The sequence below is a fragment of the Schistocerca piceifrons genome, chromosome 11 (assembly GCF_021461385.2).
Source record: "Schistocerca piceifrons isolate TAMUIC-IGC-003096 chromosome 11, iqSchPice1.1, whole genome shotgun sequence".
NCBI lineage: Eukaryota > Metazoa > Arthropoda > Insecta > Orthoptera > Acrididae > Schistocerca > Schistocerca piceifrons.
The window spans coordinates 36,083,322-36,097,521 of record NC_060148.1 but is presented as its reverse complement, the minus strand read 5'-3'; the positions used below and the strand labels follow the sequence as shown (position 1 = coordinate 36,097,521).

The 14,200-nt window shown below is 42.3% G+C and overlaps 1 protein-coding gene across 1 annotated transcript in view; it reads right to left on the bottom strand.

Moving 5' to 3' along the window:
• LOC124719631 overlaps window positions 1-14,200 on the bottom strand; it is a 171,479-nt gene that overhangs the window by 100,591 nt on the left and 56,688 nt on the right. The window contains exon 6 of the mRNA XM_047244847.1: window positions 5,134-5,327. Coding sequence (XP_047100803.1) covers window positions 5,134-5,327 — 194 coding nt within the window. The remainder of the gene's footprint in view (window positions 1-5,133; window positions 5,328-14,200) is intronic.

Below are 14,200 nucleotides of genomic sequence, written 5' to 3'. Positions count from 1 at the left end.
GCAGTAGGTACTTGGAGATGAAGAAACTTGCACAGGATAAAGTAGCACGGAGAGCTGCATCAAACCAGTCTCAGGACTGAAGACCACAACAACAACAACAACGATTACTCATGTTTACAATGCAAATCTTATCACTGTCCTAGAGGTACTATGCAGGTGGTGCATTAGCAGAATGTCACAGCAACGTTGGCAGCTAGTCATGTATGAATTGGTATACCTCAATTCATTCATTTCTTTGCCTACATCTGACTGCACTTCCTCCTTAGGCCAGTGATCAGTTAGTTATACATGCAACCCTTGTCTGGTACTAAGTTTCTAACGGTCAGAACGACCATAACACCTCTTTCATCATGAACATATCGTACTGTACAATCCAGTACTTTCCTTGCGCAGAATGCAGTAACACTAACTTTTTTAAAATGATTGTTCAACCACCACTACTGTTAACACACATGATTCATACAAAGTTTTCTCAGTATTATTAGGATTGACAGAATCAATATTTATAAGAAAATTATTAACAATTTATATTCCATAATTAACTATTCAATTACAAATAAAAATATTATTCATTAATGAAAAATAGAAAATTATAAGAAATAGTATACTTAGATTATATATGAAACGTTAAAATAACTGCACCATTTACAATATTAAGACTTTCACTGTCTCAGACGTGCTGGGTGTAATGTGGATACTGCTGGCCAAATTATTATACCTGTGCTGAAAGACGACATAGTGGGTGTCATGAAATACTTATCATCCGATCTTTGGAAAAGTATTGCGTGAAGAAGTTTCGTCTTTGCACATACTACTGTCTGACATCTTTTCTCCATGAGGTAGAGAATTTCATTTTCTTCTTGTCATATTTCACTACGTCAAATTTTGTAAACCATTGCAGGAATTATCGTAGAGTTTCCATAACTAATTACACATTGCATTAACCGTGCGTATGTTTAATTTCACTTCATTCATTGCATTATAGGAAATGTAGATAAAATATGGAAAAATTTATTTCAAACTGAGAACAGAACGTTAGCTCATTCCGTCCTCCGCTTATTGATTTTTATATCTGTTGGAGACTTCCATGAAATGCGTTCATTTCCGTCCCTGTGCATCATAGTCATGTGATCGTAACCAGCATAATATTTCATAAACCGTTCGAGATAGTGAGACAAGGTTTACGCAAATGACAGCACTCAAAGACGTACGTTGTTTGTATGATGAATAATCGAAACTTTTCTGTTAATCGAGATGAAGTAGCTGCTATGCAGCAGGGAGAGGTCGGCAGAGTGGGACACATAAATACGTCAACAGTGCTTTAGGAAATCCCAGGGAGCGCACTTACACGTGCCCTCAGTGTGCTGGTGTAAGCTGTCGCCAGCACAGCAATTGGCAAAGATGATATGCAAAGTTCAGTAGTAGACGCCTCTAAAAGGCGGATTGTGGCGCCCTGAAAGTATTCCAAGTTCGGAGTTGTCATGGTCGCGTGGACCGCTCGGCAGGCCGACCACGTGGTGCCGGACGTTGGCCGAAGCAAGAGGGGTGCAGCCCGGCCACGAGGCTGGCAGTTCCACGGTGAGGCTGTGTCAGTGAAAGAGGCTTGCACGCCGAGAGTGCCAAAGGTGGCGGACTCTGTGAAACCATCGTGGCAGACATTTCGCAGTTTGTATAGATGTTAATACTAGCCAGATGAATCATGATACCTCAAAAAGAAACATGTAAATTACTATCATTTGCACGACGATTCTGATGCTGTAATCAGATTTTCAATATCTTTATTAGTTTAAAGTTTAGTATCTGCGGGTAAATTGTACAAGTAACACCCAGCAGTGAATTTCCAAAATGTAAACACTTCATTCGATTTCGTCGATCGACGTGTCTTTGGAAAGCTATTAGATTAAACCTAAAGTGGTATGAATTACAGGCATCTAACGTCAATAGTACAGGAGTTATTGGAGGTGAAAATAGCCGATTACTATAGATAGCGTCAGGCCATAAGTACTCCACAGCATGCTTATAAATATATTTATTCATCTGTGTCTTTGTTTAAATCCGATATATGCTATTCGTGAAGAAAATGGTCAATTATTTACCGTGTTTTAGAAAGCACGGAGACACTAGGCTACTGGGTTACTTTGGCTCGCTATTCCTTTGATATATGTTTATATAATTTGTTGATGTATTTAATAATGGACGTTAGAGCTTGTTTATAGTCCAGCCGTAGGAATATTTATTTAATTTCAAGTTATTTAGATGTAAATCCAGTATTTCGAGAGTGTTTGATGTTTGTGAGCGTACTTTGGCTTGAAGACATGGCGGGAGCGCTCTAGCCAATCACAGCGCTCGTGAATGGGGAGACTCGATGGAAGTGGGAGAGGGGTACGGCAGAGGACACGGGGGAGGTGCTTGACGCGGCAGTCGAGGCAGAGACTTGGAGAGTGGGCAGCGGTTTGCGCCTGGTCGCCACAGATAGAAATACTTCGGAATGCCGACGTTTGCACTTGTGAGATTTCCGTGGCTTCTACAGTGAAGACGTAGTGTGCCTGTAGAAGTGAATATCTCGCGAGCTATGTTGTCGTTCATAACTAATTACGTGCAGTAGGAATCTATTGTTTTCCTGTTATTCAACTTATATTTTATTTAATTATTGGACCATCGACACCAATAAGTGTTCTCCAGAAATATATACCACATTGTCAAAAGTACTTCTACTGTCGTACTCATCATTTAAAGTCGTTAAGATAATCTGCAGATTTATTTAATTGCAATGCTTAATTTATAAACGTTTTTTTTTACGTCCTAAATTCGCAATTGTTGAGTCATAGGAAGCTTCGACCATTCGATTCATGTGTACATCCATATTGTATACTGTAGACTCAGCTGTATTTGGCCTGTAATGCGACAACTACGTATCCCAGCTCCTAGACAACGAAACCAGCCAAAACTTTTCATATTGCAACTCTGTCGTAGGGTACATAGTTGAGGGCCATCCATTCACATCATCACATTTTTATTGAGAACGCCCGCACGCTGAATCAAGCGCGCCTGTCACGAGAGAGGCCAGAGACACACCCGCAAGCAAGATGTCGCCAACGCCCTCTAGGCCTCACTCACGAACTCAAACTCCTGTTTGGCATCTGTCAGTACGTTTGCAGAGCACATCACAGCCTATGACAGTACACTGTGACCAGATTGTTAACTATAATGGGACTAGCAATGACACTAAAGTTTGTAATATCAAGGTTACCGATATTGCGTGCAAGAGGGCTATTACTGATGAACTTGTACCAAAACACATGAACTCTATTGAAATTAAGTAAAAGTCTGTTCATGTAAATAAAGAACCATATTAGTCCACGTGTGCATTTGTAGTGTAGAAAGAGGATACCAACCATCCATAACAACGTCTGCTCCCTTGCTTCCTTGCGGTACAAGACTCCACACTCAGTAACTGTGGTGCAGCGGAACACGACGATTTAGCTCGTCCACAGCAGTTCAGTGCTTAGCAAAAAATTTATATCTGTAGCTGTTGAGCTACAGAAAACAAACATATTTAAAACCGGCCTTTTGTTCGGTCTCAAAAGAACTGTGTATGCAAAGCTTTACACTGTTCAGCGAAGATGATAAGAAAAGTTTCTCTCATGTGACAGAACTCTCACAGACGTACCGTTATCCCGCTAGCTGTCCATGAAGTTTTGACGTAATCTGTGTTCAGAGACCATGTTCAGATGGCTGTGTGATGAATATTGTTTTCAGGATGCTGCTGATCTCGTACTGAGGGACATGAAGCCTTCGGTGTATGGGGCAACGATAGACACTCCAGAAGAGTTGATTTTTCATTTGGTTAAAGAATCTAGACGTATCAGGGGTCCCACATCACTCCAACTGCACACGCTCCACACAATTACAGAGCCTACACCAGCTTCAACAGTACCCTGCGACCATGCAGTGTCCACCGATTCATGAGGTACTCACCATACCCGTACTCGTCCATCCGCTCGTCTGACCAGGCAACATATTTGCAGTCATCAAGACTCAAATGTCGGTATAGCCAGGCCCAGGCAAGGCATAAAGCTTTGTGTCGTGCATTCATCAAGGGTACATGATTGGGGCCTCAGCTCTGAAAGCCGGTATCGATGAGGTTTCATTGAATGGTACGCACGCTGGCACTTGGTGATGGCCCAGCATTGAAATATGTAGCAAATTGCGGAAGGGTTGCACTTCCGTCACGTTGAACGAATGTCTTCAGTCGATGTTGGTACGTTCTTGCAGGATCTTTTTGGGCCGCAGCTATGTCGGAGATTTGATGTTTTACAAGATTCCTAATATTCACGGTACACTGAAATGCTCGTATCGGAAAATCCCCTCTTGAGCCCTACCTTGGAAATGCTGTGTCCATTGTTCCGACTGTAACACCACTTTAAAACTCACTTACATCTTGATAATCTGTCATTGCAGCACAAGTAACCGATCTAACAACTTCACCAGACACTTGTAGTCTTATATAGGCGTTGCTGACCGCAGCGCCGTATTCTGCCTGTTTACATATCTCTGCATTTGAATACACATACCTATGCCAGTTCCTTTGGCGCATTAGTGAACACGAGTCAGTTGGTTGTTTTGATGGAATTGGGCATTGCTATGGCGATGGCAGCAATGGGTAAATGTAATAGCGCGACGTTTTCAGCAACGTCTCTACAACCATACTAGTCACGCAGCAGTGTTAACAACGTCTGTGAATATCACCAGCGTCGCGAAATTCACGGATGCCTAGTGGGGAACCGACGCTCCAGTGACGTTTCTGTAACATTTAAAGTAATTCTTTTTATCTCTTTCAAACACTGTAATATTTGCTATATGTAGGTTTTTGCATCCTATTGGGCAGGAGTCTATAGATACGTCGAACTGGAGTAATCAGCTTGCAATAGAACTAGGGGGAGAGTTGCCAACCAGTCGAGGAACCAGCAATGAAAAGCACACTAGTAGTTAACGCAGGTCACATGGGAAATTACGGAAAATGTGAAACCACACATCATTAGCTGTTTACGAGGCTCAGTCCTCGACCTGGAATACAGTAGGGAGTCACCAGTGCACAAAAATGAAGTGGCTGACTGAGAAAATTATTCTTACCTAAACTCTCGATGTCACCTACAAACTGTAGGTCGAAGAACCAGTTGTAATAATAGAAGGAATACAGTGCGTCGGCGAGACCAAACATTTGTGACGCCCGTCGATGTCGAGCGACGCACAGCGCAGTAAAGTCGTCCCTGAAGGAGAGGAACCGCTCGTGGTAGGACAGTAGGTCATGATTCAACAGAGGTCGTCTGTAACAAAAAAAAGTTGCGACGTTAAAAGTTAAAAACAAGTTAATTCAGCGTGCCAGATCATGTGCAGCTCACGTGTGATGTAGAGGTATCCGCAAAGTATTTACTTTCAGCACCGGAGGGTGCACTGGTATGAAACTTCACGGCAAATTAAAATTGTGTGTCGGTCTGTCATTAGAACATTTTGCTCAAATAAAAATCGTTTATTGTGATGAATTACAGTGTTATACATGGAGGTGACAAAAGTCTGGGGGTAGCGATATGCACATGCACAAACGGCAACAGTATCACGTACACGAAGTTTAAAAGGGGAGTGCTTTGGTGGAGCTGTGATTTGTAATCAGGCAGTTCACGTGAAAAGGGTTTCTACGCGATTACGATCGCATGACAGGTATCACCAGACTCTGAACACGGAATGCTAGTTGGATCTGGACGCATAGGCATTTTGGAAATCGTTAGAGACTTCAATATTCCGAGATTGACAGTTCCAACAGAGTGTGCCAAAAATACCAAATATCCGGCATTACTTCTCATTACGGACAACACAGTGGCCGATGGTCTCAACCACTGAGAGCAGCACTGTTTGCGTAGAGTTGTCAGTGCTAACAGGCAAGCAATTCTGTGTGAAACAACCACAGAAATCAGTGTTGGACGTAAAACGAACGTATCCGTTAGGAAAGTGCAATGCAATTTGTTGTCAATGGGGAACGATAGTTGAAGATGCTGCTACTGCTCCTGTGCTAGTGACCGTATTGGATGCGCCCTAGAGTAAGGGAAACTGTGGCCTTTTCAGATGTTTCCCGATTTCATTGTGTAGGACCTGATGGTAGGGTCTGAGTGTAGACCACACACCATAAAGCCGTGAACCCAAGTTCCCAACAAGGCAGTGTGCAAGCTGATGGTGGCTCCATAATGGAATGAACAGGGTCCTCTGGTCCATCTGGACTGATAAATGACTGGAAACGGTCTCGTTCGGCTACTTGGAGACCATTTGCAGTCGTTCATGCAGTAATGTTCCCAAACAAAGTTGGAAATTTTATAGAGCACCATGCACCATGTCAGTAGTGGGACAGAGGGGTAGTCAGGTTGTCTACATCAGAGGCAGGTATGCACTCAGGGGGAAACCTATTGTTCTCCTTTGTTTGACAGGTACTTAACGTATTATTCTGCTAAATGCTTTACCATGTTGCGGCACTTAACTTATTGTCCCTTCCAGCCCCTCCCACTCCCCTCCCCCCTCAGGAAGGGGATGCTGACGCATTTTGTTAGTGCAGGTTACCTACATCGTGGGCAGTATGCACTCAGAGGCAATCCTATTGTTCTCCTTTGATTGACAGGTACTTAACCTATTGTCCTGTTAAGTGGTTTTCCATGTCACTGCAGTTAACCTATTGTCCCCCTCCCTACCCACACTAACTCCCCCGCCCCCTCACTGCTACAGGTACACTTTGAGGTCTGAGTTATTGGAATAGCCCCTGTCACTACTATTTCACATGATGACACAAGTACCATTAGACCTGTGACGTCATAGACATACTGATGGGGCTCCCATCGCAAATTCACGATGGGGGCCATGATGGCGCACGTACCGTTACCGAAGATGGCGGCGGCGGAAATTCAAAAAGTGCCATTCCCCCCTTGCAGGTGGGAAACTCAAATTTTGTCATTTTTTCTCGAGGGCCACGCTCACTTGGACTTGCAAGGAAATAGTTAAAGTCTCCACCTCAAACCTCAACCAACTGCCACATCCCCTTACCAACCCATGTTAGCAGGCTAACAGGTACTAACGTGCACTAACATGTACTAACGTACACAGTGCATGATGTCATCTAAGATGGCGTCTGTGATATTAGTTGATGACGGATGTGCCACACACCACCTGGTGGGAAGTTGGAATTTCGACAGCAAGATAGGTCAATTGGGCTACCTCTGCTAACCTAACACCCCTCCTCTTCCCACAAAAAAATGGTGGGAAGTTCAAATTGCAACAGGATAATGCAACATACCTAAGAAAATGGCAGGAAAAAAGAGCACCTGCACTAACCTAATTCACCCAACCAACACCTCTTTCTAGGAATTGGTAGGAAAAAGACTCAGTTGATCGATCATTTGGAGGGTATTTGATTGCTCTGTATGGAATATTGTTTAAACAATTAAGAAAATTTATGGAATACATGGAAAAGGTATATTGTTTATTTATAAAAAATTCAGTTTGTGGGGGTTGGATTTCTCTGGCTCATCATTCTCTGCTGTTTAGAAACATCTAGGTCTTGTAATAATCAATGACATGGGGAAAACATGTTGTGTAACGTAATGTTCAGCACTGTACTCTGGTTGTTTAATCTAATGTTTGGCCCTTTGTCGGCACTTAACCTGTTGTTCTGTTAAATGGTTTTCATTGTCATCCCCATCCCCTTAAACTATTGAACTGCGTTTCACATAAAAAGTATTCAAATTAACTTAGTGTGCTGCAATTAACCTGCTGCTCTGCTCCATGTCACCCACGCATACACTGCCTCCCCTTAACTACTGTACCGCTAATACCACATTGACATAAAAAATTTATGCAAATTAATTAAATCGATATTCTTCACATGTATGGTGTAGTTGTTTGTAATTTGTGGCATCCTATTGGTCTTTGAGTATTGTTTGTATGTATGGGGGTTCTTACCAGTTGGTTCTGATTCAAGAGATTGAGAAGGTTCAGAGAAGAACAGCAAGATTCGTGACTGGTACCTTTGACCATCATGAGAGTGTTAAAAATCTCATTCAAAATTTGAAGTGGAACACACTTGCAGATAGACTACGCACTAAATGGAAGGGCTGCTCACTAAATTCAAAATCCTATCTTTGCCGAGGATGCAGAGCATATATTATTACCACCAACTTTCATGTCGAACAATGATCACCATTCAAAGATAAGGGAAATTGGAGCTCATACTGAGGTGATCAGACAGACGTTTTTCCCACACACAAACTGAGAGTGGAACAGAAGGAGGGAAATATAACTTTGGTGTGAATAGTGCCCTCGACCACGCACCGCTTGGTGGCTAGCAGAGTATATATTTAGATGGACTATAGTTTAAATAAAAGATTGCTAATAATAAAAAACACATCCCGCCACCTGACACCTGACGCTGCACTGGCACTCCCAGCGAAGCTATGACGCAATAGTTTGGGCTCTGTGAGTATGAGACGCTGTCATCTCTTTCATACTTTACACTTGAGAAATTCCTATCGAAATACGTGTTCACCTAGGTACCAATGCTGGTGTGATGACACATAGCTGCAGTTCGGTCCACCACCTAGAGATGTTGCAATGCTTCCCAGGGCACATTCCTAACAGGAGATCCTGTCCACCAGTGAACTTACCCGTCAAACTGCTCGTCTGGGAGCACCATCTGCCATTGTTTCCTGCAGACAAGACTTTCAGAGGCAAAATTATTTTGCACAGATCGCTACATTGCACTGACAGTTAAACCCTGCAAAAATTCTCTACAGATCGTCAAATACATACAAGACTCACAAGAATATTTGACAGTCTAACTACAATTAAATATTAGGATTGCAACTGCAGTCTGACACCGATAGATGTGCAGCTAATGTTTCCTCTGGAACGAATCTCATTATCTACAGTGCACATAATTTCCCATGTAAAAAATCGCTTGTGGTTATCGATGTCCCTAATATTTACGTCCCACACGATAGGACACACAGTCATCTTCTCTAGTCATGCCACACCATAAACCACAGTAACTTTACAATGCAGTATATACACATTTTGCACAAACAGTGCAGTTATCGTTTGTATCTGCACAGCATCCAAAATAAGGCCCACACTCCCACTGGCTATATGTCTCGATTCTCCTCAGTCCTAGGAAATTACCCGACAAAGTCGTCGAATCATCACTTCTGGAAGGTGCTGCACCCTGCCGAGATTCTTCAAACAAGTGTTATGAAGGGCAGGCGCCTGGCACTGTGTGGTAATGAATACACCATCCGCGGATGTAATGCTAAGAAAGGCGTCACAGACACGGGTTGGCGTACTGAATCAATATCACTTCTGACAGACAACAAGGAAAATACTAGGGTACGCTTACGGGGTGCCGATGAGGGGACGTATTGTAACAGCTGTATTGACTGTCCTGTTTGTACACTATAGCAGGTCCAGATGAACACTTGCATTGCTATATTGTGCAGCTGCTTAGGAAATGAATCTATCACCACCTATGTTCGGATATACTTCCCGATGCATTGAAATCACAATTCACCATGTTCAATCCATCATCCTGTTATGACTAGACATACACAATCTTTTTTCTTTATACATGAATAGTAGTTTGATTACATCCCACAAACGTATGTCAGAACATAAGCCATGGTACCTTCACATTCAAGCAGCAGCATAACATTTCCGATCGTTAACAGTAAACCTGTCTGTCATCAGAGGACTTCCATCTCATGTGTGATGAGACATGACACATCCCAGTAAACGAACTTTGATTTATGTGATGTACTCCATCCTCCTGCCGCATATTGGGTGTAAAATATAGACTTCAGCGTCATAACTAAGTTAGTGATACTGCATTCCCAGTGTACATATTTGCCCGACAGGAGTGCTGTTTACAGAGTTAGTGACAGATCGACTTAACATCTAAGGTCATCAGTCCTCTAGACTAAGAACTACTTAAACCTAACTAACCTAAGGACAGCACACACATCCATGCCCGAGGCAGGATTCGAACCTGTGACCGTAGCAGTCCCGCAGTTCCGGACTGCAGCGCCAGAATCGCACGGCGACCGCGGCCGGCCTGGAGTGAGGGGAGGGGGGTTATGTTAGGGGAGGTAGCCCAGTTGACCTATCTTCCCACCGAAATTTCAACATCCCGCCAGTAGGGTGTGGCACTTGCATCATCAACTGATGTCACAGCCGCCATCTTAGATGACGCTATGCACTGTGCACGTTAGTACACGTTAGTGCACGTTAGAACACGTTAGACCACCAAGGATGTGGTGGTCAGTTGAAGATCGTGGTGGAGGCTTTAACTAATTCCTTCAAAGTCTAGGTGGGTATGGCACTCACAAAAACTCATTCTAAATCTAGGTGAGCATGACCCTCACGAAAAACTGACAAAATTTGAATTTGCCATCTGTGAGGGGGTATGGCACTTTTTGAATTTCCCACCACGACCATTTTGGGTAACGATACTTGCGCCATCATGGCAGCCATCTTGGATTTGCGATGGGAGGTCAATCAGTGTGTCTGTGACATCATAGCTCTAATTGTACCTGTGTCATCATGTGAAATAGTAGTGACAGTTTATATTCCAGTAATTCAGACTTCAAAGTGTACCTGTAGCAGTGAAAGGGGCAGGGGAGTTGGAGTGGGAGGGGGGGGGGGGGACAATAAGTTATCTGGAGTGACTTGGAAAACCACTTAATGGGACAATAGGTTAAGTATGTGTCAATCAAAGGAGAACAATAGGATTGCCTCTGAGTGCATACCTGCCCCTGATGGAAGCAGCCTGCAGTAACAAAATGGCCCCACACCCCCATTCTCCCACTACTCATGTCATGAGGTAATAATTATTTGCAACTGGTTCAAAGGACATTCTGGACAATCAAGGACATGAGTGCCATGGAACACTAATTTAACATAATTGTGAGGTCAGTTTTTGCACAAAATCGTCCACTGGAAACACTTTTGCTATTATGGATGGTTACAGAGGCAGCATGATTCAATATTTCTGCAGAGGATTTCCAATGAATCAATGCCGCATGTAGCTGCTGCAGTACTCCAGGCAAATGGACACCTGATACGATATTACTAGGTATCCCATGACTTTAGTCTCTTCAGAGTACAAATTCCAATGCAAACATTTACCCTTATCAACACACCCTCCAAATTATACCCATAATGCATGGAATATTTTGGGGTAAGGCGGCAGTAACAGTATCCATTTAGGAGAGGAGCGAAGTAGCTGATCGTCATGTCAATCATGAGATGCCCAGTGACTTCACCAAAGGTCTGTTTATTTTCCTTTACATTCAAAACAATTTTAGAATAGGGGTTTTATGCGCCCATTAGGGCACCTGTTGAGACATACGTTTTATCGGTATGAATTAGCAGGGCCAGTAAGGTAGGAAGAATAACCATTACTGAAGGAGTGGCGGTGGTGCATGGCAGTAGCTGTTAGCACGCACCAAGGCGGCGTGGGAGTCGCTGCTGGAGTACTCGTTGTTCTTCTTGCTAGTAAATATGGATTAAAGTGAATGTAGATTAAAGAGGGAATACTCTATTGAACGTAGGCAGAAAATTTCGTTTAAAAAAAAAATGTATGTAACGTGAAAGGAACTACTGAGACAACCTAATGAATCCATGGACCCTGTATGACAGCAAGGGCTGTTCAAGCTGGTGGGGGCTCTGTAATGGTGTGGGGCATGTGCAGTTGGAGTGATGTGGGATCCCTGATGAGTCTAGATACGACTCTGACAGGTGACACATACATAAGTAGCTTGTCTGTTCACCTGTGTCCATTCATGTCCATTGTGCATTCTGACAGACTTGGACAAATCCAGTAGGACAGTGCGACATGCCCGAAATATTATGTAAGATTAGAGTGTGTTTGAGGCATACAAGCCTACAATAGCTTGTTTAAATCTAATGTGGTGTCGTTACCGAATGAAGTTCACTTAGAAATTTCAGTTGTCTTGTAGACACTGCATCAGCATTTCATAGGAAATGACCAAAAACTGGTGGCTTTAGAAGTTAATGACGTTCAGTTAATTAAAAAACAAATGAAAAACGAGAATTGTCACATTTAACATAAGCAGCAGTGATTCACTGGATAAAGTGTATGCAAATCTCTTTCTAGTATAAGAGATCTATTTAAAATCAAATGTAATGAGGTTGCAGGTGAACTGTCTTTTGATCTAAGATTGCGGTGAAATAGAGATATGGATTTGATAGCTATTTTCGCCAGCCATCGTTAGGTAGCTATCTAAGGCACCCTGAAAAGCGAAGCATTGTGCACTTATGGAATAACGTACAATTACCGGAAATTAAATTTACCTGACTCAGTCAAAAATTACACACGTCACACCACATGGAAATACAAATGGAGACAGGAGGGTGATGGGTAACGTATCAGGTTCTTATGAAGTCCGAACATGTACATTAACGACAAAGGGACTGCACAAAGTAAAATTCTTGAAGGTACCAAGGAGAGTAAAACAGAAACGGCCCAAGAAAATAGTATGGTTTAACGCATATGGAAACGAAACCAATCACCCATGTGAAGAGAACATAGACATCGTAAATACGTGTATGGGGATTGAATAAAGGAGTCTGCTAAAGACAGGGAGGACACTAGTATTGTCTCATGTGACTGTGTTGCAAAAGAGGTATATTTCAACAAGCCAAGAATGAATCCACTGAAAGATAAGTCGCTAAACATTTGCAATTCAGAAAATGATATTTATGAGAGAAGGGAGAAGTATAAATCAGATTATAAAGAAATGACAAACGAGAAACAAAAGTAAAGTCGAAGCTACATCGATCTGATACCTGATGAAGAGAAAATGGATACATTTGACGAAAAAAAGTATTTATTAGAAACTAGTGAAGAGTACAAAATTTAAACTGATCGCAGTAGTCTATACTAAGTAACCTCAGGGGATGCACAACTGTTCTGCAGCTATGAAATTCGCCATTATAGGGCCCTTAGCTACGGTGGTGCTATCTAGTTTATATCACAATTCTGCACTACTGCCAACTCTCCTGTCAAGAGTACTCTTTAATCGTGGATCTAAGGGGACTGAAGTAGAAGTAAGTGTGACACTCAATTATGGAGTAATAGATTGAGTCTCAGCATTAAACAAAATCTCTGCGCTGTGCAGCTATACAGAACATGCGGATAAGGAGCATAAGGGCTCAAGTTCATGTTTGGTATCTCTCCATTTAGGTTTTTTGTATGGCAATGCATTCTTCAAATATCGTGTCAATCTTTAAAGCATAAACCTAAATTCTTTTAACTATACCTAATAACAAAAATGCTAAACAAATGGAAGTCATAGAAATCATGAACATAAAATAGATCAAGTGACACGATAGTCTTTGACAGGTGCATATATGTGAAAATATAAAGTCACATGGGTGGATAAGATGTACTCAGAAACACGCAAAATATATCCTGTAGTATCAACGACACAGCACCTAAAAAATCACTACTCCCCTATGGAGACGTAATTGACACTAAAGTTTGATGAGTATACAGAAATAAACGTGAAAGAATAAGGATTAGAAGGTAAAAGGCAAAGAACAGATAAGTGAATAACACTATAAGGATAGTAGATATTTGCGTTAATAAGTCAAAAAAGTAGGACTTGGGAGGAAACCAGCTGGAGCAGGCAGTTCCGATCATTAAAGTGTATAAAGGAGTCGAAAGTAACAGAACACTGAATAGCGTTAACACCTTGCAGTGGACTACAGATTAATAAGATATGTGAAGGGGAAGGAAGTGAGAGAATATCCAATAATATAAACAACTGGCACTTGTTTAAAACGAATTCATTTTGTAGGTGTTCAGGTAAGCCTCGCCACCTCCCAAGTTAGTAAGAGGATATTGGGTAGGAGGACTCATTCCCCATGTTGGTGTTGCTGTGGTCTTCAGTCTGAAGACTGGTTTGATGCATCTCTCCATGTTATTCTATCCTTTGCAAGCCTCTTCATCCCCGAGTAACGACTGCAACCTACACCGCTCTGAATCTGCTTGCTGAATTCATCCCTTAGTCTCCCTCTATGATTTTTATCCATCACGCTTCCTTCCAGTACTAAATTGGTGATCCCTTTATGCCTCAGAACATGTCCTGCC